The sequence below is a fragment of the Ascaphus truei genome, chromosome 1, assembly GCF_040206685.1.
Source record: "Ascaphus truei isolate aAscTru1 chromosome 1, aAscTru1.hap1, whole genome shotgun sequence".
Taxonomy (NCBI): domain Eukaryota; kingdom Metazoa; phylum Chordata; class Amphibia; order Anura; family Ascaphidae; genus Ascaphus; species Ascaphus truei.
This window is the reverse complement of record NC_134483.1, coordinates 117,271,649-117,295,447: the sequence shown is the minus strand read 5'-3', so window position 1 is coordinate 117,295,447 and position 23,799 is coordinate 117,271,649. Positions and strand designations below refer to the sequence as shown.

Here is a 23,799-nt window from a genome sequence, read left to right as displayed (position 1 = left end):
GCATGTCTCAGACAGGTCTGCAACCCTGTCTTTCTCCATTATCGCTTAGCAAACAGTGCTTCCACTGCAGTCAGGGATTCTGGGTAATGACATGCAAATGAGCACAGGGTGTCACTCTTTACAAAGTTACAGGTTGTCATACAGTAGGACCAGAGTTTGGGAAAAAGTGATATTGAATAAGTACTGTTGTTTAGTACAGGGGGGTTGTGTTAAAGCTTGAGAGAAGGAATAAGGAACAGTGTCATGGGAATTTGGTTTATTTTAAAGATGTGCAGAGACACCAAAACAGGACTGTTGAAAGGGGGTTCAGGAGTTTAACTTATTGGACTGGAGAGAAGTCTTGTCACCTACTGTAAGAAAGGAGAGTTAGACAGAGGTGTAGAAGAGCACAATTGTAGGCATGCACAATGTGAAGTTCTGCCGTGTATAGTTAATCACAGTGGCCTATGTTTGCTCTGCATTCTTCTGCTATAAGACACACTGGTTGTGAAAGACACCTTACATCCCATTGACTTGTATGGGCTGTAAGGTATGTTACAGAGCTGGAAAGTGCCTTTTGGAAAAAGACTGCTTAGAAAATATCGCTATGTAACTTTTTTCTATCTTGTGAATGTAACCTCTCCTTGCTTGGCTCAAGAAGTGTTACTATGAGGAAGTGTAGGTGTACTGACACAGACTCTCTCTACCTTCTCAGAGTGCTGGCATTCGGCTGGCTGGTAATGTAATCTCTCAGTGTGGTAATAAAGGGCGCCAGGAACTTTTATACAAACAGGACAGGCTTTATTGACAGGACAGGCGTTTACTCTTACATTCTCTTCCCTGGAGTCCATACATCTCCACAGGGAGGCACACATGGTTTACATCACTCTTGTCTTCTACATAGTCAAAGGGGAATATCCATTTCTATAACCTCTACGATCCTGGAGTCCTCAAGCAGGCACATTCCTAGAACTTCTGCCTGGGGATGTTAGGCCATCAGGGTTCCCATCTACCCCTCATTAATACAAGACACCAGCTGAACTCTTTAGTGGCCTGGTATGCTTACTTCTTCCAAGGTTGGCCTTAGTGCAACCTTGCTAGTGACAGTTCTGGGGAACCCTGTTTTAGGGATCCCACTATGTGAACCTGTCACACACACACACTCCCTCAGTGCATTGCTATGGACATCCCATCAGATTTTCAAGGGGCCCTATTTATTCAGGGGCACTTTCCCTATCTATCAAAATAATAAAAGTGACCTCACATACAGTACTTAACCACTGAGTTACACACTTATAAGACATAAGACTACATACATATTGAGACCCCCTCCTGTTTCTCTGGGAGTCCTCCTGATGTTGTAGAGGCACTTCTTGGGTCCTCCTGGGGGATCAGGCCCATCCCCCTATACCTCCATCTTTATACCACCTGGTGACCTCACAGGTCACTATAGTTACCTGGGAGTGGTTGGGCTCCTCATCATCTCACCCCACCCCTTACTGAGAAAAACAGGGGTGAGTGCTTTCCAGATTAGGGGCGGGGCTTACATGGCAGTTGGCTGATTGCAACAATACCTTAAAGGTCATTGCCTTGCAACAATTCCCCAGACATTAACTCCTTCTATACCTTTAGTAACCCAGGGGGTGAGGGTGTGAGGGGTGAGGGGGGGGGGGGAGGATGGTTACATGAATATTATGTATGTTCAGTTTTTAATTTAAAATAATTAGAAAACAGAATTTCTCGGTGGTTTACAAATTTATTTTAAAACATGATGCTTTACATAGACATGAATGTAACATTTCATATTGATTCTGGAACTCATAAATAAAGTATGTTTGCGGGCTAGAAACAGCTACAAATATTAAATCTATATCAAAACGTTCAAAAAGAATAATGACCACAATGTATTACTGTATATACAAATAAAGCCGTATAAAACGTCATCAAACTGTGTCCTTTACGCATGTCGTTCATTGCTGGTGGGTGGAACTCTTGACAAATGCTTATATGCTGCAATGCTAAAGAGAGGAGACAATAAGACCGTAAGGTGTGTTTCACATGCTGCACTATAAATGTACAAGCACTTTCCCTACATCTGTGAAATAAGTCAGTCACAACCATGTATTTATCTATGGATACATAATATACACACATAATATAGGCTTTCAATATATCTATATCTATATATTTAATTTCTCTTAACTATGAAAACATTCATGTCGTTTACATTTTGTTCAATTATAATAATAAAGGCAATTGAAAAAGTATAATTCAGCACTCAAAAGATCAACACCATGAAATAGAAGGAAAATATATATATAAAGAAGAAAATGTTAATAGCTAAACAAACCCCTGATGAAGGTGCCTGTTGCGCCGAAATGTTGGATGCTGTCATGACTTCTTTAAGTCATTAAATGACACTTTTTGGTACCTCTTGACTGCTTTACATTTTTGGTGTGCTTGATAAAAAAAAATTAAATTTTTTTCAAATGTTTTTCATTTTTTTTCATAATAGCAAAGCAAAAACACGTGATAAGCTCAATGTGAGAAGCACTAAACGCACAACGTACATAGAGCAATCACCCACAGAAAGACAAAGTCCATATGATAAGAGTATAACAGACAGCAACCCCAATACCTTTATAACACAAAGAGGTTTGGAAGTGATAGAGGGCTTCGTGGACCATTTGGTCTCAGCCGGTATTGGCATTCATAAAGTTCTCACGTATTGCAGTTTCCTGGCTGCAAAACTAGGGAAAAGACTGGTACAAAATTGTGCAGCTGACTTAAAAAAAAAGCTACACTTTATGCAATGGGGTTTCTTGTCATGCTATGCTACCATACATTTTGCAGAAGATTGTGCCTTAGTTTTGTAGCTAGAGACTTTTGCAGTAAACGGCTTATGTTATCAAGTGAATGGGCTAAACAGGTTTTAGCACTCTTTAGTACATCTGGGCCAAAGAAAATAATAAGTACAGTAATAAAATCTCTGTTATTTCAGCTCTACCTAGGGGGTCTTTATGTTTAATTATAGGCTAAAGTTGTACAATTCTGGCCATTATTAAAATCCCTGCTCTCTGATTGGTTAAAATTCTGGCAACTTGCCAATTCAGCTCAGAGATGCAGGGGGTGAGTGCTGAGAATTTGAAATTAAAAACTGTTACCAGTCGACTCCTCTCCTCACACAGCTCAGCAGCATATATATGCAGGCTCTCTCACAGCTGCACCTCCTCTCCTCACAAACAGCATAGCTGCACCTCCGCTCCCTTTCTCACACACAGCACAGCTGCACCTCCGCTCCTCACACACAGCACAGCTGCGCTCCTCTCCTCACACACAGCACAGCTGCTCCTCTGCTCCTCTCCTCACACACAACACAGCTGCACATCCGCTCCTCTCCTCACACACAGCACAGCAGCACCTCTGCTCCTCTCCTCAGACACAGCACAGACGCACCTCCGCCACTCCCCTCACAAACAGCACAGCTGCACCTCCGCTCCTCTCCTCACACACAGCACAGCTGCACCTCCACTCCTCTCCTCACACACAGTACAGCTGCACCTCCGCTCCTCTCCTCACACACAGCACAGCTGCACCTCCGCTCCTCACACACAGCACAGCTGCACCTGCGCTCCTCTCCTCACACACAGCACAGCTGCACCTGTGCTCCTCTCCTCACACACAGCACAGCTGCACCTCTGCTCCTCTCCTCACACAGCTCGGCGTCACCTCTGTTCCTCTCCTCACACAAAGCCCAGCTGCACCTCCGCTCCTCACACACAGTATAGCTGCACCTCCGCTCCTCTCCTCACACACAGCACAGCTGCACCTCCGCTCCTCACACACAGCACAGCTGCGCTCCACTCCTCACACACAGCACAGCTGCACCTGCACTCCTCTCCTCACACACAGCACAGCTGCACCTCTGCTCCTCTTCTCACACACAGCACATCTACACCTCCACTCCTCTCCTCACACACAGCTGCATCTCCGCTCCTCACACACAGCACAGCTGCACCTATGCTCCTCTCATCACACACAACACAGGTGCACATCCGCTCCTCTCCTCACACACAGCACAGCAGCACCTCTGCTCCTCTCCTCACACACAGCACAGCTGCACCTCCGCCACTCCCCTCACAAACAGCACAGCTGCACCTCCGCTCCTCTCCTCACACACAGCACAGCTGCCCCTCCGCTCCTCTCCTCTCACACAGCACAGCTGCACCTCCGCTCTGCTCCTCACACACAGCACAGCTGCACCTCCACTCCTCTCCTCACACACAGCACAGCTGCACCTGCGCTCCTCACATACAGCACAGCTGCACCTCCGCTCCTCTCCTCACACACAGCTGCACCTCCGCTCCTCTCCTCACACAGCACAGCTGCACCTCCGCTCCTCTCCTCACACAAAGCACAGCTGCACCTACACTCCTCTCCTCACATACAGCACAGCTGCATCTGCACTCCTCACACACAGCACAGCTGCACCTCCGCTCCTCTCCTCACACAGCTCGGCGGCACCTCCGCTCCTCTCCTTCCACAGCACAGCTGCACCTCCTCTCCTCTCCTCACACAGCACAGCAGCATACTGTATGCAGTGTCTCTCTCACAGCTGCACCTCTGCTCCTCTCCTCGCACACAGCACAGCTGCACCTCCGCTCCTCTCCTCACACACAGCACAGCTGCACCTCCGCTCCTCTCCTTACACAAAGCACAGCTGCACCTACACTCCTCTCCTCACACACAGCACAGCTGCATCTGCACTCCTCACACACAGCACAGCTGCACCTCCGCTCCTCTCCTCACACAGCTCGGCGGCACCTCCGCTCCTCTCCTTCCACAGCACAGCTGCACCTCCGCTCCTCTCCTCACACACAGCACAGCTGCACCTGCGCTCCTCACACACAGCACAGCTGCACCTCCGCTCCTCTACGCACACACAGCACAGCTGCACCTCCACTCCTCTCACAGCTCGGCAGCACCTCCGCTCCTCTCCTCACACAGCACAGCTGCACCTCCGCTCCTCTCACAGCTCGGTGGCACCTCCGCTCCTCTCCTCACACAGCACAGCTGCACCTCCGCTCCTCTCCTGACACAGCACAGAACCATACTGTATGCAGTGTCTCTCTCACAGCTGCACCTCCGCTCCTCTCCTCACACAGCACGGCAGCATATTGTATGCAGTGTCTCTGTCACACAGTTGCACCTCCGCTCCTGTCCTCACACAGCTCGGCGGCACCTCCGCTCCTCTCCTTCCACAGCACAGCTGCACCTCCGCTCCTCTCCTCACACACAGCACAGCTGCACCTGCGCTCCTCACACACAGCACAGCTGCACCTCCGCTCCTCTACGCACACAGCACAGCTGCACCTCCACTCCTCTCACAGCTCGGCAGCACCTCCGCTCCTCTCCTCACACAGCACAGCTGCACCTCCGCTCCTCTCACAGCTCGGTGGCACCTCCGCTCCTCTCCTCACACAGCACAGCTGCACCTCCGCTCCTCTCCTGACACAGCACAGAACCATACTGTATGCAGTGTCTCTCTCACAGCTGCATCTCCGCTCCTCTCCTCACACAGCACGGCAGCATATTGTATGCAGTGTCTCTGTCACACAGTTGCACCTCCGCTCCTCTCCTCACACAGCACAGTGTCACCTCCTCTCCTCACACAGCACGGTGGCACCTACGCTCCTCTCCTCACACACAGCACAGCTGCATCACTGCTCCGCTCCTCACACACAGCACATCTGCACCTCCGCTCCTCACACAGCACTGCTGCACCTCCGCTCCTCTCCTCACACACAGCACAGCTGCACCTCCGCTCCTCACACACAGCACAGCTGCACCTCCACTCCTCACACACAGCACAGCTGCACCTACATTCCTCTCCTCATACACAGCACAGCTGCACCTCTGCTCCTCTCCTCACACACAGCACTGCTGCACCTCTGCTCCTCTCCTCACACACAGCACAGCTGCACCTCTGCTCCTCACACACAGCACAGCTGCACCTCCGCTCCTCTCCTCACACACAGCACAGCTGCACATCCACTCCGCTCCTCACACACAGCACAGCTGCACCTGCACTCCTCTCCTCACACACAGCACAGCTGCACCTCTGCTCCTCTCCTCACACAACTCTGCGGCACCTCCGCTCCTCTCCTCATACAGCACAGCTGCATACTGTATGCAGTGTCTCTCTCACACAGCTGCACCTCCGCTCCTTTCCTGACAAACAGCACAGCTGCACCTCCGCTCCTCTCCTCACACAGCACCGCACCATACAGTATGCAGTCTCTCACTCTCACAGCTGCTAGCGCTGTCAGAAGCTGGCGGGTTCCAACCTAGTAACTTTGTTGCTTGCAACAAAGTCATATTTCTTCCACCACTTGTTTACTGTAACTTGCGCTGAGGTAATTATTATTTGCTGTTTATTTAGTTTGCAGTTAAAATCACTCTCCCCCACTTCTCTCCCCCCTTTCTCCTCCACCCACCTATCCCCTTCCCCTCTTCTCCCCCTCCAGTCCTCCAAACCCCCCATTTTTCCCCTTCACCCCTTTCCCCCACACCTCTCTCTCCCTCTCACCTCTCTCTCCTCCCTCACTTCTCTCTCCCCCTCACCTCTCTCTTCCCCCTATCTCATCTCTCTTTTCCCCCTCTCTCTTTCCCCTCTACCTCTCTCTCTTCCCCCTCACCTCTCTCTCTCTTCCCCCTCACCTCTCTCTCTTCCCCCTCCCTCCCCTCTCTCTCTTCCCCCCCTCACCTCTCTTCCACTCCCCTCACGTCTCTCTTCCCCTCCACTCACGTCTCTCTTCCCCTCACGTCTCTCCTCCCCTCACCTTTCTCTCTACCCCCCTTCACATCTCCCCCCTCACCTCTCTCCCCCCTTTCTCTCTCTTTATGAAAATAAGCCTCGATTTACTGTAACCTCCTGCTGTCCGGCCATCCTGCCTCCCTTACAATCTATCCTAAACGCTGCTGTCAGAATCACTCTACTGTTTCCTAAATCTGTCTCAGCGTCTCCCCTCCTGAAATAACTCTCCTGGCTTCCTATCAAATCCCGCATCTCGCACTCAATTCTCCTCACTTTTAAAGCTTTACACTCTTCTGCCCCTCCTTACATCTCAGCCCTAATTTCTCGCTATGCACCATCCCGACTCTTGCATTCTGCTCAAAGATGTCTTCTCTCTACCACCTTTGTTTCTAAAGCCCTCTATCGCCTTCAACTTTTCTCACTGAATGCCCCATATCTCTGGAATACCCTTCCCCTCAATACCCGACCAGCACCCTCTCTATCCACCTTTAAGGCCCACCTTAAAGAAGCATATGAGTAGCACCATGGATAATACTATACACATGATACATAAAGCTTGGCCCCCTGCAAACACACTTACCAGAACGCTCTCCTACTGTCTCTGTACGTCCTTCCTACCTACCAATTAGATTGTAAGTTCTTCGGAGCAGGGACTCCTGTTCCGAAATTTTACTTTTATGACTGAAGGTCTTATTCCCATGATCTGTTATTTGTTATTTATATGATTGTCACGTGTATTACTACTGTGAAGCGCTATGTACATTAATGGCGCTATATAAATAAAGACATACATACATATATACTTGCCCAAGATCACAAGGACCTAAAGAGTCAATCCCTCCTTAAACAAAGTAAACTAATTCCTGTGACATGTTTAAGGGGTTACATATAGGGGATTGATACCCTTTTACTCAAATCTCTCAGCTGTAAGTATTTTTAAGCACATTTGCCTGATGTCACTGTGTGTTCAGTAAGAGTTTGCTCAGCAGGAATCCTCTCTTTCCCAATCCCCTTATCTTTATTGTCTTTCCAATATGGACAGTGTGGGAGAAGAGTAAATAAAACACTTGATTGATAAACTCTTTCTGAGGACCTGACACCCCTGGACTTTACCCTAAGAGGATTCTGGATTTGAAGAGATGACTGTATTTCGTTTGAATATTTGGCCCGTGTGAACATGCAAGGGATGGGTTAATGTTTCTAGGCTGCATGAATGATCAAATTCAGCTGTTAAACAGACCTTGGGGCTCCTGACACAGGAGAGAACAGAGAGATTCATCCCATACATCCCAAGTACACATTTATACAGTACTTTGCCCAAAAACAATATGTTTGTTAAATGAAGAGGCTTGGTTATGAAGCGGTGCAGCTGCCGTAGGGGAAAAATGTGAGATTTATTGGCACATGAATACAGCGAGGGATGATCCTCTTCCGCGTTTCACGCAGGTGCCTGTGCTTTATCAAAGAGTGAATTGACATAGACATACACTGATCTTAAATACCCAGAGCGCCTCTGACCTGTCAAAAATCAGCACTAAGATATACAGAGCGCCCCACACCTGAGGCACATATATCATCATGTATTCTAAATCACATGTGGGGGATGTGCTTCACGGGACAGAAGTGCTGAGGATATAGAAATACACAATAAAACAAATAGGATCAGGGAATGTCGGGAAGTCAGACGGACACAGGAGTGACACAACCCACTACACAGACTGAGACAAGCCCCCTGACTCACCGGGCCCGGGACACCAACCCCGGCAGACCCCCCCCTGTTGGCGGCCCTGAAGTGCAGGAATCTGCGTGTAACACGTAAGAGGATTATCCCTCACTGTATTTATGTGCCAATAAATCTTTTGTTGTACTTCATCCAACGGCAGTCCGGTTTCACATTTTTACCCTGCGTCAGCTGCACCGCCTCACAACCAAGTCTCTTTACCGATTTCTTCCCGGCAGGAGCACGCCGACAGCCCCCGATGACCCACGGAACGGAGTAATTCATTCAGCATTTTACACTCAATCCATCACGGACTTATATCATATTGCGCTTCATTGCTCTTACAAACTCACACAAAATGTTCCTAAATGTTTATGTTAGTGAGCCTGCCTCCAGTGTGGTTGGGGTCCCTTGTACCCCGTAATGTAGCTGTATCTGTTTGCTGGCTCCATTAAATTTCTTTTTTTAGGGTCAATCTCTCCTTGACTTATTTACAGTTTTTTGCTATTTCCTGAGCAACGGTGCCTGCTTTTTCTTTGTTCCTCACGTTTACCCTTATCCGAAAAATCGGACGCACACCCCTATCTGGCAGAAGAAGATTCTGGGACAACATTTACTCCTAAAAGTGAGTCATTCATATCTTTTGCACAACTCCACTCTGATAATTCATGCTGGGACACTTTTCAATTACAGTGTGGCCCCTTACTGCAGTGTTTGTGGGGGCCTTAGCCCACTAGTCAGATTGTATGGAGAAGTGATTCATATTGGACCGTTTCCCATCATTCTATTAAAAGGGGTTATCATCTTAGGAACATTATATATTATTGAACTTAACATTCAAACTCTGAAGGTTTTTCTTAGAAGCACCACACATTTTCATTTTTCCAGTGTGGTTCCCTACACGCCTATTAGGTTACATAATGGCTTTATGATATCAGTGACAATCACTGACTCCGTGGGACAATTTATTCGGGTTTACAGACACTGTCTGGGACATCATGTATATTTTTCTTTACACTCAGAGATGAACTTTCATTTTTTGTATTGTATAGACTATCATCTTAGTAGCCTCGCTGGGGGTTTGGCATCCATCATTTGTGCTGTTAAATGAAGAGAACAGGTGCAAAAGATAACATTATGTATGAGAAACAGTTACAGAAGATAAGAAGAAAGGAGACACAGTAGGGAGCATACGCAGAGAACGCCAGTACGTAAGAATGATGGAATGTTACAGCTTTTAGGAAAGTCTAAATGTTACACCCTGAATAAGATTCCCCTGTCTTGCCCAGGGAAGAGTACTCTTCATTGTTTTGTTCTGCGCACAGAGGATAACGCTGGCTATTTTACACTATTGGTACTTCGCTCATAAAAAACTATTTTTACTCTGTGAACATATCTCTGTGTCAGCCTCACCTTTATATGGAGACCCTTAAGAAAATCAACTTGTAATTAATTTTTTATTTTTACAAATCAAAGCAGTCAAGCATTTGCTATTGTCATGGTTAGTTTTGTTTATGGAAGCCAATGACACGCCTTCTCTACGACTGTGTATGGCTGCATGCTTACCTGATGGGAAGAATGCTCACAACGGCAATGATGCCAGACAGAACGAAACAGAATCCACTGTACATGTCTAGGGTTGCTTGATAAATCTTGTTGAATGCAGTTGAAGTAATCACCCCTGAGACTGCTAAAGACAACTGAAGCAGCACAAAGACTTTGCCTGGAAAGAAACAAAGGCACATTGTGTTAAACCAAGTGTCATGTTTTCCAGAGATTATGGGGGTAATTCAATATACAGGTTATTCAGCAATGGAAGCCATTAGAGATTATGTATTTCAGTTGGACCTTAGAGATGTGTTAAACACTTGCAGGCCTTTGCTAATTCTGCCCTCCCCAAACTTCGAATACCTTTGCTAATTCGGACAGATTTTGGACATTTACGACCCAAGTCAGAAATCTCCAAAGAAAACACAATATTACAGTTTTCAGTGACGAAACATCGCCCAAAAAGTCTCCATTTGTACCAAATTCACTAAAACAATTTTCACTTGCCAAGCACTATAAATAGGCAAATAGTAATGTCAGCATTATGTTGGCAACTTCTTGGATGCATACAGAAGGCATGTGTGTGTATGTACCTTTTTGGACATTCTATGAGTATGGTGCTATGTCTTCAGACACAAGAAGGAGTCTTCGTTGCCAGACCCATATGATAAGTTACATAGTAGATGAGGCTGAAAAAAGACATACAGTCATGTGAAAAAGAAAGTACAACCTCTTTGAATTCCATGGTTTTACATATCAGGACATAATAACAATCACCTGTTCCTTAGCAGGTCTAAAAATTAGATAAATACAACCTCAGATGAACAACAACACATGACATATTACACCGTGTCATGATTTATTTAACAAAAATAAAGCCAAAATGGAGAAGCTATGTGTGAAAAACTAAGTACACCCTTACTGCTTCCATAGGAATTAAGATGCTAAGTAGCAGACAGGTGCTGCTAATCAAATGCCCTTGATTAATTGATCATCAGCAAGTGTGATCACCTCAATGAAAGCCGAAGTTTTAGCAGTTTGCTGGTCTGGAGCATTCAGGTGTGTGTTAACACAATGCCAAGGAGGAAAGACATCAGCAATGATCTTGGAGAAGCAATTGTTGCTGCCCATCAATCTGGGAAGGGTTATAAGGCCATTTCCAAACAATTTAAAGTCCATCATTCTAAAGTGAAAAAGATTATTCAAAAAGTGGAAAACATTCAAGACAGTTGCCAATCTTCCCAGGAGTGGACAGCCCAGCAAATTCACCCCAAGGTCAGACCGTGCAATGCTCAGAGAAATTGCAAAATACCCAAGAGTTACATCTCTGACTCTACAAGCCATAGTTAGCATGTAAAGTTCATGACAGTACAATTAGAAAAAGAATGAACAAGTATGGTTTGTTTGGTAGGGTTGCCAGGAGAAAGCCTCTTCTCTCTAAAAAGAACATGGCAGCACGGCTTAGGTTTGCAAAGTTGCATCTGAACAAACCACAAGACTTCTGGAACAATGTCCTTTGAACAGACGAGACCAAAGTGGAGATGTTTGGCCATAATGCACAGCGCCACGTTTGGCGAAAACCAAACACAGCATATCAGCACAAACACCTCATACCAACTGTCAAGCATGGTGGTGGAGGGGTGATGATTTGGGCTTGTTTTGCAGCCACAGGACCTGGGAACCTTGCAATCATTGAGTCGACCATGAACTCCTCTGTATACCAAAGTATTCTAGAGTCAAATGTGAGGCCATCTGTCCGACAGCTAAAGCTTGGCCAAAATTGGGTCATGATCCCAAGCACACCAGCAAATCTACAACAGAATAGCTGAAAAAGAAAAGAATCAAGATGTTGCAATGGCCCAGTCAAAGTCCAGACCTCAACCCGATTGAAATGCTGTGGCTGGACCTTAAGAGAGCTGTGCATAAACAAATGCCCACAAACCTCAATGAACTGAAGCAACGTTGTAAAGAAGAGTGGGCCAAAATTCCTCCACAACGATGTGAGAGACTGATAAAGTCATACAGAAAACGATTACTTCAAGTTATTGCTGCTAACGGTGGTTCTACAAGCTATTGAATCATAAGGTATACTTAGTTTTTCACACATGGCTCTCCATTTTGGCTTTATTTTTGTTAAATAAATCATGACACAGTGTAATATGTAATGTGTTGTTGTATTTACCTAATTTTAAGACCTGCTAAGGAACAGATGATTGTTATTATGTCCTGATATGTAAAACCATGGAATTCAAAGAGGGTGTACTTTCTTTTTCACATGACTGTACGTCCATCAAGTTCAATCTATGCTAAATTTAGACAAAGATCTTCTGCATTAGCCAAAGGTGTCTGGTATACCTTATCCTCCAGTTACTAGAGTTAGAACGGGATTAGTTATCTGTATATAGTCTAACTTCAATATGTCAGGGGACAATGTTTAATGAAACATTATTTTGGTAGAAAAGGGTGAATATAACAGTTTAACAAAAAGTCACATGCTAGAGATCTGTTAATATTGATGCCTATTTGTAGTGCGAGGGCTTCCAACAGCTTTCCTGGGTCCAGGACAACAGTCTCCACCCAGGCCCCGGTTGCTGAGTAGGAAAGGGGGCGCTGACAAGTTTTTTAGCTTGGGGTACATGCCCTAACAAGATGACCAGGTGGAGAATGTCTGCTCTGCTCCTGTCAGCAGCCCTGTAAGCTCTCTCCCTCTCTCTCTATTCTCTCTCTCTTCTCTCTCTCTTCTCTCTCTCTCTGTCTCTCCCCTCTCTCTTTCTCACTACTCCTTCTCTCTCACTTCTCCCCTCTCTCCCTCACATCCCCTTATGGAATGGGACAAGTGGATGCGGCCATTTTGCTGGAGACATGTAGCCACCATTTAGCCATAGAGGGACACTTCGTCGCTGCCGTTTTGGCCCCAAGGTAGGTAATTAGTGTTAGGGTGATGGATTATTAGGGTAGGGGATCGGGGTGAGGTTTTTAGGCTGAGGGTTTTTTAGGGTGAGGGGACTGGGGTTAGGTTTTTAAGGTAAGGGGTTTGTAGGGTGAGGGGACTGGGTGAGGTTTTTAGGGTAAAGGTTTTTTAGGGTGAGGTAACCAAGAATATTTTTAGGGTAGGTGGGTTAGGATCTTACCTTAGCGGCGAAGTGGCCGGTGGAGAGATGTCCCTGCGGCGAGGTGAGTGAACGCTGGCGGTGACTTTGTTGCAGCAAAATGGCCACGACCAAATGTCCTAGACCATCCCCTTACTCTCTCTTACCTTCCGCTATTTCTCCTCTCTCCCCTCTGTTACCCCACCCTTGACCCTAACTGGTGAGAGTGGGGTGGGAGGTCGGCAAGTTAGATGCCCATGCTCGTGGTCGACAGAAGCAGTTGAACTTAACTTCTAAATTCGGACCACCAAGCCTCCCTCCACCACCGAGAAGATTATACCACAGGTACAGAGTGGTTCCACCCCCCCCCTCCCATCCCCTTCCCCTGTTGGCGGTCCGTATAATAGCAATCACTCACCATAGGATGATCCTTGCACATGTTTGGATAAGACGGACCTGATGGTTGGTAGTGGAATTAGAGAGAACAACATCACAGCTCGAGCTAGAAAGTGATAATGAAAATAATAATAATAATAATAATAGCGATTAAAGTGTTGCAGCTACTGGTGGTGATCATTAAGAACTAACACAATCTTAGCAAACTCAGGACCCAGACCCACAGTATAAAATTATTTAATTCATTACTACATGTTTTTTCTTCTCATAAGTATGGGTCATTAAGTTCAACCCCAACTCTGCATCTACGTCAAGGTAGATGCTATCAGAAGGTCCTACACTACCAATGTTATATGGTGTATTTTGTATTTCTTCCACTTCATAGAGAAAATAAAACAATAGTGTAGAGCAGGGGTGCGCAAACTGGGGGGCGCGGCAGTTGCAGAGGCCCCTCGCTTTTCCCCAAGGCATTTAAATTAAATGTTGAGGGATCGCGTGAGGCCTCTGCAACTTGACTTACTTATTTGTCTCCGTCGACGCGGCATCAAATGCCGTCGCATTGCCATGGTAACGTGACGTCACGTGACCCCGCAGCATCATTTGACGGCGGAGACATGGTAAGGAGGGGGGTGCGAGCAGGGGGACTGTGCAGACAGGGTGGCGCAGGGGGGAATGTTTGCGCACCCCTGGTCTAGAGTCTTCTTCCCCCAGGAAAGGAGATGATATTTGCTGCAGCAATAAGTGTGGGAAGTATATACAGTATATATATATTTTTTTCTTGCACTTAATTATTTAAGACTTTTTCACAATATTTATAAGGAAGCTCCTGGTTTTTAACCAGTTTAAACTGCACTGTAGCTCACACACAGCACACATAGTTCTTCTTAATTTTAACCCCTTGGGCACGGCATACATGTCACGCATCCCATGCTGTCGGGTTTGTTATTGTTTTATTTCCTCTTCTCTCTATGCAGTGGTAGAAATACAAAATCACACAGTATAATATTGGTAGTGTAGGACCTGCTGGAAGGGTGTTCCTTGGCGTGGTTGAATGAAATATTTTGCTCAAAGATTGCAAAATGATGACAAAAATATAGCTATGTAATTAAATATACTTCCCTTGCTCTAGAGGAATTTTTTTTTTCATGCACAAACCGTTTCATAACATTATATATTTCTTGTATTCTGATATTACTTAATGTATGTTCTGCCTGCCTTTTCTTAACTAATATATACTGTACAGTAGAAACGACAAAAGACAAAAGACACTAGGCCTCTCTGAGTTGCTTTATGTTTTTGGTTGGATAGTTTTTAACTATTAGGATGCCTAATTTATTTATTTATAAAATGTTTTACCAGGTAGTAATACATTGAGAGTTACTTCTTGTTTTCAAGTATTTCCTGGGCATAGAGTTAAGATGACAAATAATACATGGTTACAAGTACATATGAAATAGATTAGGGTACCTCGCACTAAACACTGTTCTACTTGAAGGGTCGTATGGAGGTTGTGTGCTACCAGGGAGATAGACGGAATGTCAGAGAATAGCGGTTTGTAACTAGAGAGTACTTGCCACTAGTAGGAATCCCTATTATTGGTGCACAACAGACCATAAATTATATAGGTCCAATGATGCTCACACTGAGTCTGTTAAAATGATACACTTTATTAAGACCAAATGTCTACACACTATTTTATAGTTAACTAGCTGAGAGACCCGGCGTTGCCCGGGATGTAAATGCGTAATAGGTAGTATTATTTATAAATCGTGGAACAATAGGTGACTGTTTGTTGTAAAGGTTGGATAATAATATTGAAAAGAAAGATGGAAGAAAATGTAATACGATGTTGTATAAAAATGGTTTATTGTAACCACACCACAGTACAATGTATATTTTGGTGGCATAAGTGATGTAAAAATCTGAGTCGTGTGTCCTGCTAGGGTGTGAGGCGGCGGGTGGCGCGTGGGTTGTGAGTGCTGTGTGCGAGTGGGGGTCTTGCTAGGGTGTGAGGCGGCGGGTGGTGCGTGGGTTGTGAGTGCTGCCTGTGAGTGGGAGTCCTGCTAGGGTGTGAGGCGGTGGGTCAGTGATGTCGGTGCGTAGGGGCGGGAGGCAGCAGGTGTGTGTGGCGGCAGGTATGTGTCGAGTGTGGCGGGTGTCTGTTGAGTGCGTGCAGCGGCTGTGAGGCGGTGGGTGAAAGGCAGAGGCGGCCGGAGTAAGGGCGGGTGAAAGGCAGAGGCGGGGGTGGGGAGGCGGTAAGGCGGGCATGAAGGCGAAGGGCGGCGGGAAGGGGAGGAGGGGGTGGAGGAGGGGGGCAAGGGGTGGAGGAGGGGGGCAAGGGGTGGAGGAGGGGGGAAGGGTTAGAGGAGGAGGGGGGAAGGGTTAGAGGAGAGGGGGGAAGGGTTAGAGGAGGGGGGGGAAGGGTTAGAGATGGGGGGGAAGGGTTAGAGGAGGGGGGGGAAGGGTTAGAGGAGGGGGGGAAGGGTTAGAGGAGGGGGGGGAAGGGTTAGAGGAGGGGGGGAAGGGTTAGAGGAGGGGGTGGAAGTGTGGGAGGGGGTGGGAGGGGAAAGGGGAAAAAGAGGTGGAGGGGGGGGGGAAGAGGAGCGGAGGGGGGGTGGAAAGGGGAGCGGAGGGGGGGTGAAGGGGAGCGGAGGGGGGGAAGGGGAGCGGAGGGGGGGAAGGGGAGCGGAGGGGGTGTAGGGGAGCGGGGGGGGGGAAGGGGAGCGGGGGGAAGGGGAGCGGGGGGGGAAGGGGAGAAGTGGTGGGAAGGGGGAGGAGGGGGGAGGTGGTGGGAAGGGGGAGGAGGGGGAAGGTGGTGGGAAGGGGGAGGAGGGGGGAGGTGGTGGGAAGGGGGGAGGTGGTGGGAAGGGGGGGAGGGTGGAGGTGGTGGGAAGGGGGGGAGGTGGTGGGAAGGGGGGGGAGGTGGTGGGAAGGGGGGGCGGTGGTGGAAAGGGGGGGGAGGTGGTGGGAAGGGGGGGAGGGGTGAGGTGGTGGGAAGGGGGAGGAGGTGGGAAGGGGGAGGCGGAGGGAAGGCGGGGGGTGGGAGGCGGGGGGAAGGCGGGGGGTGGGAGGAGGTGGGAAGGCGGGGGGTGGGAGGTGGTGGGATGGCGGGGGGTGGGAGGCGGTGGGAAGGGGGGGGGGAGGCGGTGGGAAGGGGGGGGAGGCGGTGGGAAGGGGGGTGGGAGGCGGTGGGAAGGGGGGGGAGGCGGTGGGAAGGGGGGGGGGAGGCGGTGGGAAGGGGGGGGGAGGCGGTGGGAAGGGGGGGTGGGAGGCGGTGGGAAGGGGGGGGAGGCGGTGGGAAGGGGTGGGGGGAGGCGGTGGGAAGGGGTGGGGGGAGGCGGTGGGAAGGGGGGCTGGGAGGCGGTGGGAAGGGGGGCTGGGAGGCGGTGGGAAGGGGGGGAAGGGGGGAGGCGGTGGGAAGGGGGGGGGGCGGTGGGAAGGGGGGGAGGCGGTGGGAAGGTGGAGGGAAGGGGGGGAGGCGGTGGGAAGGGGGGGGAGGTGGGAAGGGGGAGGCGGAGGGAAGGCGGGGGGTGGGAGGCGGGGGGAAGGCGGGGGGTGGGAGGAGGTGGGAAGGCGGGGGGTGGGAGGTGGTGGGATGGCGGGGGGTGGGAGGCGGTGGGAAGGGGGGGGGGGAGGCGGTGGGAAGGGGGGGGAGGCGGTGGGAAGGGGGGTGGGAGGCGGTGGGAAGGGGGGGGAGGCGGTGGGAAGGGGGGGGGGAGGCGGTGGGAAGGGGGGGGAGGCGGTGGGAAGGGGGGGTGGGAGGCGGTGGGAAGGGGGGGGAGGCGGTGGGAAGGGGTGGGGGGAGGCGGTGGGAAGGGGTGGGGGGAGGCGGTGGGAAGGGGGGCTGGGAGGCGGTGGGAAGGGGGGCTGGGAGGCGGTGGGAAGGGGGGGAAGGGGGGAGGCGGTGGGAAGGGGGGGGGGCGGTGGGAAGGGGGGGAGGCGGTGGGAAGGTGGAGGGAAGGGGGGGGAGGCGGTGGGAAGGGGGGGGAGGCGGTGGGAAGGGGGGGTGGAGGGGAGGTGAAGGGGAGGTGAAGGTGGGGGGGTGGAGGGGGGGGGTGGAGGGGAGGTGAAGGGGGGGTGGAGGGGAGGTGAAGGGGGGGGAGTGGAAGGGAGGTGAAGGGGGGGGTGGAAGGGAGGTGAAGGGGAGGTGAAGGGGGGGGTGGAGGGGAGGTGAAGGGGGGGTGGAGGGGAGGTGAAGGGGGGGTGGAGGGGGGGAGGTAAATGGGGAGGTGAAGGGGGGTGGAAGGGAGAAGTGGAGTGAGGGGAGGTGAATGAGGGTGGGTGAGGGGAGGTGAAGGCCGCTCACTCACCCGTCCGGCAGGTCCCACGTGGATCTGAGGCGGGAGGCAGCGTGTTGTGGCCGCTCTCCCGCTGTGTCCCGGGCGCTCGCTTGCTCCCCCGCTGACTGTAACGGCGCCGGGGGGGGGGGGGGAGGGGGTATCGGGGAGACACTGACACTGGAGGGGGGGGGGGTGGAGGGGAGGTGAAGGGGGGGTGGAGGGGAGGTGAAGGCCGCTCACTCACCCATCCGGCAGGTCCCACGTGGATCTGAGGCGGGAGGCAGCGTGTTGTGGCCGCTCCCCCGCTGTGTCCCGGGCGCCGCCATCTTGGGCACTCGGCGCCGCGAGGCAGCCTGCCTGGCCACTGGCTGTTCCCCCGCCGGGGAGGGGTGAGTTGTAGCGCCGGGGAGGGGGGGGCATGTATATGTGTGGGGGGGGAGAGGTGGGAGATATAGAGGGGGGGTCTCGCACGGCCGCTGACACTGGGTGGGGGGGGGGGCGCTGAAGGGGTAATAATAGTGTGTGTGTCCCGCTGACTGTAGCGGCGCCGCGGGATGGGGGGGCAGGGTGAAAGCGCGGGAGACACGGGGAGAGGAGGAGGTGCGCGCGGGTGCTGCTAACACTGTGAGCCCCGCTAATGTATGTAACAGTGTGTGTGTCACTGTGTGTGTGTGTCCCTGTGTGTGTGTCTGTGTCCCTGTGTGTGTGTGTGTGTGTGTGTGTGTGTGTGTGTGTGTGTGTGTGTGTGTGTGTGTGTGTGTGTGTGTGTGTGTGTGTGTGTGTGTGTGTCACTGTGTCTGTGTGTGTCCCCCTGTGTGTGTGTGTGTGTCCCCCTGTGTGTGTGTGTGTGTCCCTGTGTGTGTGTGTGTGTGTGTGTGTGTGTCTGTGTGTGTGTGTCCCCCTGTGTGTGTGTGTGTCCCTGTGTTCCCTGTGTGTGTGTGTCCCTGTGTGTCCTTTGGCCCGTCACTCCGCCTCAGGCCAATGAGAGGTGTGCGGGGGCGGGCGGGCCAAGGGACCAATGAGATTTCCCCTAGGGACACCGGACATCCAGACAGGCAGGCAAACATACAGTGCTTTCACTAATATAGTATAAAGATTAAAGTTAAAATTGATTTCTTTGCTAGGTATTTCGTTTGTATATATTAGTGCTCCAAGTCTCAGCAGCTCAAGTTCTTGACACTGATAGATATTTTGTTGGGGGGGTCAAAGGGTCGTGGTTAGTCCACTCTAGAGGACAAATGCCCAGTGATGTTTTTATTAGTGCTGTATATATACACTAGATCAGAGTGGTCTCATTGCCGGTGAGGTGGATACTGCTTAATTGAGATGTCCTGTTGAAAGACAAGACCAGTAGTCTCAATTGATACAAACATCAAATATACTATGATAAAGGCAGTGATGTATAACTGCAAGTTGGCATAGGTGTATATACCATAGATGTTTGCTGGCAAAGGATCCCTAGTTAGATCTATGGTGATAAGCTATACACTATGTGTGGCATGGATGTACCATACACAGTGATTATTAAAGAGTTTGAAAATGGTGCTCTTAATTTGACTGTGCATTATGTGCTAACTTCGGATAACGTGTCTAGCTATGTTTGGCTGGTTGAAGTTCTGTCTCCTTATGCATTAGCTAATTGCTCGTTCCACATTGAAATGTACTAGAGCATAGTGTAGTTAAATGCTTGTACAGTAATCCTGATGAGGTTTTAAGCAGACTTAATAAAGTGTATCATTTTAACAGACTCAGTGTGAGCATCATTGGACCTATATAATTTATGGTCTGTTGTGCACCAATAATAGGGATTCCTATTGGTGGCAAGTACTCTCTAGTTACAAACCGCTATTCTCTGACGTTACAAGTATATAGTTACATAAGTGAACAGGGCATACATCATATACAAGACATGGCATGCGCATGATGTCCATTGGACATTACAAAGGCCAGAATGTCCCTTTTTCCCAGTCATCTTAGTCTTTTCTCTTCCTGACACCAGGCGGATCTAAACTGTGTGATTACTGCTCCAATTATCACATGATAATAATGCTGGAAGGTCTCCAAGCACCCTAAAAGTTAATCTAACTAATCTGTGCGGAATTGTTTTTTTTTAAAGATTTGGACAATCAAACATATTGCCATGTAAGGTGGAATCATACTGCTTTTCTTACTTACCTACATAATACAAGAAGGTCCATTTCACAAAGGCCATGATGAAAATGCCAGCACAGAAGGATATAATCCCTATAAGGATCATGGTTAAATCTGACAAATACTTGGAGAAGACATAGACCCCCAAGAAGCTGGAGATGAATATTAGGTAACCTGCAGCGTTACCATATCCAATATCCACTGGACCCCAACTTAGGGGCTTCTTAAGTAAATATAACGGAAGCACGTCCACAGCTCCACTAACAGCAACATTGTAAAGGATGCCACTCGTGAAGAGAAGAGCAATGATGACTTTGGATGGAATTACAGTTATAAGGTTTGTATTGGCTGTGGATCTGTCATCAGGTCTTTCACCCAACAGTCTGCTATTCTCAGTTTTTTTAGTGTCGAGTCCATTATGCCTTTCACTGATGTCTCTGTCTACATCTTCCCTTGATCTAGACTCATTATGGTATGGGCCATCAAAGTGAGGGATTTTTAAAACAAAAAGGCTGTACATTAGGCACAAGGCATATAGAGCAATGCTGCTGGAAACTAAGACTGTCCCTTCGTGATTTGTAAATGTAAAACGGATGAAGATATGTCCAGATGCCAAGCTGCCAACAAAACCAGCCAACCCGTACACTAGTTCAATGACAATGAGTCGGAGAGACCTTCCGCTCTCAGAGGAGCCCAGAGATGCCAAGGCCATGATCCCAGCCCAGTAAACAGTGAACCAGCCAGTTAAACCATTCAAGGCAGCAGAGCCGTACATCACTTCTATTGGCCAGTCCAGAAGAATCACAAAGAGCAGAAGCAACCTGGATATTAAGTACCCACCGAGAGGTACACATATAGGGATCTTCCTGTTCTTTTTGTCACCAATTTTTGCCAGAATATATGCAGACAGCAAAGGGGTTAACCCCAGAATCAGGTTATAGATGATGTAAAAGTTTGAGATGGCTTTCTGTAGTGCATCCTCAGTGGAGCTGTTAGAAGAGGAGTTAGTGTGATTATAATTATTCTTCACCACCATCAGCAGCCCAGTGTCATAGAAAGAGCTGGCAAGCTGGGCTCCTGCAACCACGGGCTCAATCCAGGTCCTCACCATCACCATGGTTATGGATTTGAAGACTGTCCAATTCCTTTCCCAGTGTGTGCTATATCACTTTAAAAGAGATGTAAAAGTCGCCTGCTAACATTACACAAATCAGGAACTAGGCAGACAGCTAAAGATTAAGGGTTCTAACGTTAACAGTGAGAGAGAAATATTGCTTTTGATCTGAATATTTTTTTTATGGATAGTTCAATGATTATTTCTCAACTCACAATGAAAAAATATATCCCCACTTATTGCAGAATGAAGCACAGTCTTTGTGGATGCTATAAATTCATCAGCTACTCACCTGTCTGTTTGGTCAGAGGAAATACAACATCAATAAGATCTTGTTGCTATACAGTAAATATTTTGAGATATTGTAGCTTCTCTACTCAAGGATAAGGGAGGAAAGACCACTGCTAAAAAGTCCAGATCAGGAAGCTAGCTCATCTACACTTTCAGCTGCTGCTAGAAGAGCAAGTGTGTTTCTAATGGCAACATTATAGCACAGACTTCCTCATTTCTAGCAGGCTGCGCATACAGGAGGAGTCGGCATTTTTTTAAAGTGTGTTGAAGTTCAGATACAGTGCTACAGTATATGCTAATAATTACATGACTTTCTAGAAAGGGAAGTGGGAGGGGGTAGGGATGAGGGCGAACACAATGAATTAAGGAACTTGTGCTCTCACTGGACTCAGTCACTGTGTCTTTGTGGTCACTTGAAAGTGAGGAAAGTTGAAGGCTGATACAGCATTGTAGACTGCAAACCAAGCTTTAATCTAAGTGGTGATCTTTAATTATATTTTATATGACTGCCAGCTGGCTGACTGCAGGATTTTACAGATGTAGCCATCCCTGTGATTCCCTATGAAAACACAACATATCCCAGTATAATATAGAATATCACATAGTCTCATATTATTTCAATGGCAGTGTCACGAACGGCACACCTGTGAGCACGTGACAGGGTTAATACACACAGCTATCTAGCAGACCCACCTTTGCCACACGTAACCCTCTCGGTCCGGCTCTTAGGGAGTTTACATCAGTGTCGGTGTTAGGGCTTCTCAGGATGCATTACCTTATTCAGGGTGCAGGCTGGGTGTGGTAAGCAATGATTGGTGCCAGGACCTTTATTCATTCAAACAGCACATTTATTATCCTATAGTCACAGTTGTTATATACAGTATATCTTGTAACAGAGAAATCTACTATGTAGCTCCAGGAAGGGCTCTGAACATAGAACCAATGCAGTATAATAAAGGAAATAAAGCGGAGCGTATGGAGTTAATATATAGCCCAATAATGAAGGATATACAACAGGTTAGCAGGAGTGTGTCCACAGTATAAAGCGGTAACTACACAACCTAGCAAATGTCCAGTGTGGAGCAACAATGTACTCACGCTAAGCACTGTATCCCTGCATCCTCCTTGCTTCAGGTGCCCCAGCGGGGTGACACCCTCCCTCTGTGGCGTCTCTCTGATCCGGAAGTCACAGTAGCAAGGTAGAGGATCTGAAAGTCTGCCGCTCCATAAAGGTACAGTGACTCACCAATGGGTAAAGATAAAAAACTTTTATTCAGGCTACATAAAACGGATACAATCCATGGGCACGACAAAAAGAACCTCCTCCCACGCGTATCAAACAGCTAATGTTCTTTCTCAAGGAGTATCTTAGCTGTTTGATACGCGTGGGAGGAGGTTCTTTTTGTCGTGCCCATGGATTGTATCCGTTTTATGTAGCCTGAATAAAAGTTTTTTATCTTTACCCATTGGTGAGTCACTGTACCTTTAAGGAGCGGCAGACTTTCAGATCCTCTACCTTGTTACAGTACGTATTGTATATCATTTTGGCTATACTATTTGTATGGCTTCGCTAGCCGCCCTTATCTCAGCCCATAAGGAAGTGCTGAGGTTTAATGGTTCTAACGTTACATATTGAATCTGGTGCATAGCACTGGTAGTGCTCCATGTCCACTGGGCCTAGTATTACTCCCTGTATGCAGCCTCCCAGTTTTGGGGCAGCCTGCCACCATGTGGCCTTCTAGATCAAAGCCAGCTATGGACCCTCCGATGGGGCTGGTCCATCTATATTTAGGGGCTGTGGCTTGCGGAGCCCCCTTTGAGCCTAGGCTGTCTCTTAGTGTCCCACATAACTGATCAAGGTTCACAATCTACAAGAGTACCCTCTCTAACTAGACAGCAATAAAAGTGAACCCTTACCCTATCCTAGCATAGGAACCTATACAATGAGATCCCTCTTCAACTCTTCAGGAGATCTAAGTTCCAGAAGCTTCCCTCTTACTACTTATTGTGTCTGAAAACAAAAAGCAGAGTAAAAGCTCAAGGAAAAGCTGTAAGGAATCCACACCTCAGTTTACTGTTTGCCTTGCCTTACAGACCTATGCAGCCCTGGAACACTGCTCCTGATATTTACTGCAGCTCCACCCTGGGTTCACTCATTAAAGCAATGCTGTCACACGCCCCTTCTGCTATTGGTTCCCTGACCTTTAAAGACAGCCTTCCCCACAATGCTCCCTGCCGAGCATAGTCCTTCCTGGATGTCACCAAGTGTTCTGCCACAAGCCCCTGGCTTGTTATCTCGTTACTAACTCTGTTTTGTCCTAGTTCTTGTTCCTGTGCTGAAGCATTGAATCCCCAGCGTAACTTCAGCTTCCTGTTTCCCTGAGGCCAGCTACTACTCTCTCATAGAGGTCTGC

General features: G+C 48.6%; 1 protein-coding gene across 4 annotated transcripts; it reads right to left on the bottom strand.

Annotated features, from left to right (window-relative positions):
* Positions 1–1,715: 1,715 nt before the first annotated feature.
* On the bottom strand, positions 1,716–22,636 carry LOC142491318 (solute carrier family 46 member 2-like). Of its 4 annotated transcripts, none has more exons than XM_075593735.1 (5): positions 22,484–22,632; positions 20,005–21,148; positions 13,572–13,655; positions 10,083–10,239; positions 1,716–1,997 (listed from the first exon to the last, which is right to left on the bottom strand). In XM_075593735.1, the coding sequence occupies exons 2-5, from the start codon at positions 21,095–21,097 to the stop codon at positions 1,937–1,939; spliced, it is 1,395 nt and encodes a 464-aa protein (XP_075449850.1). In that variant the 5' UTR covers positions 21,098–21,148; positions 22,484–22,632; the 3' UTR covers positions 1,716–1,936. The 4 variants fall into 4 exon arrangements, with proteins under 4 accessions (XP_075449850.1, XP_075449824.1, XP_075449841.1 ...); XM_075593709.1 differs by lacking the exon at positions 1,716–1,997 and adding an exon at positions 8,596–9,616 and having other exon boundaries at positions 22,484–22,636; XM_075593726.1 differs by lacking the exons at positions 1,716–1,997; positions 22,484–22,632 and adding exons at positions 8,596–9,616; positions 21,387–21,805.
* Positions 22,637–23,799: the final 1,163 nt, after the last annotated feature.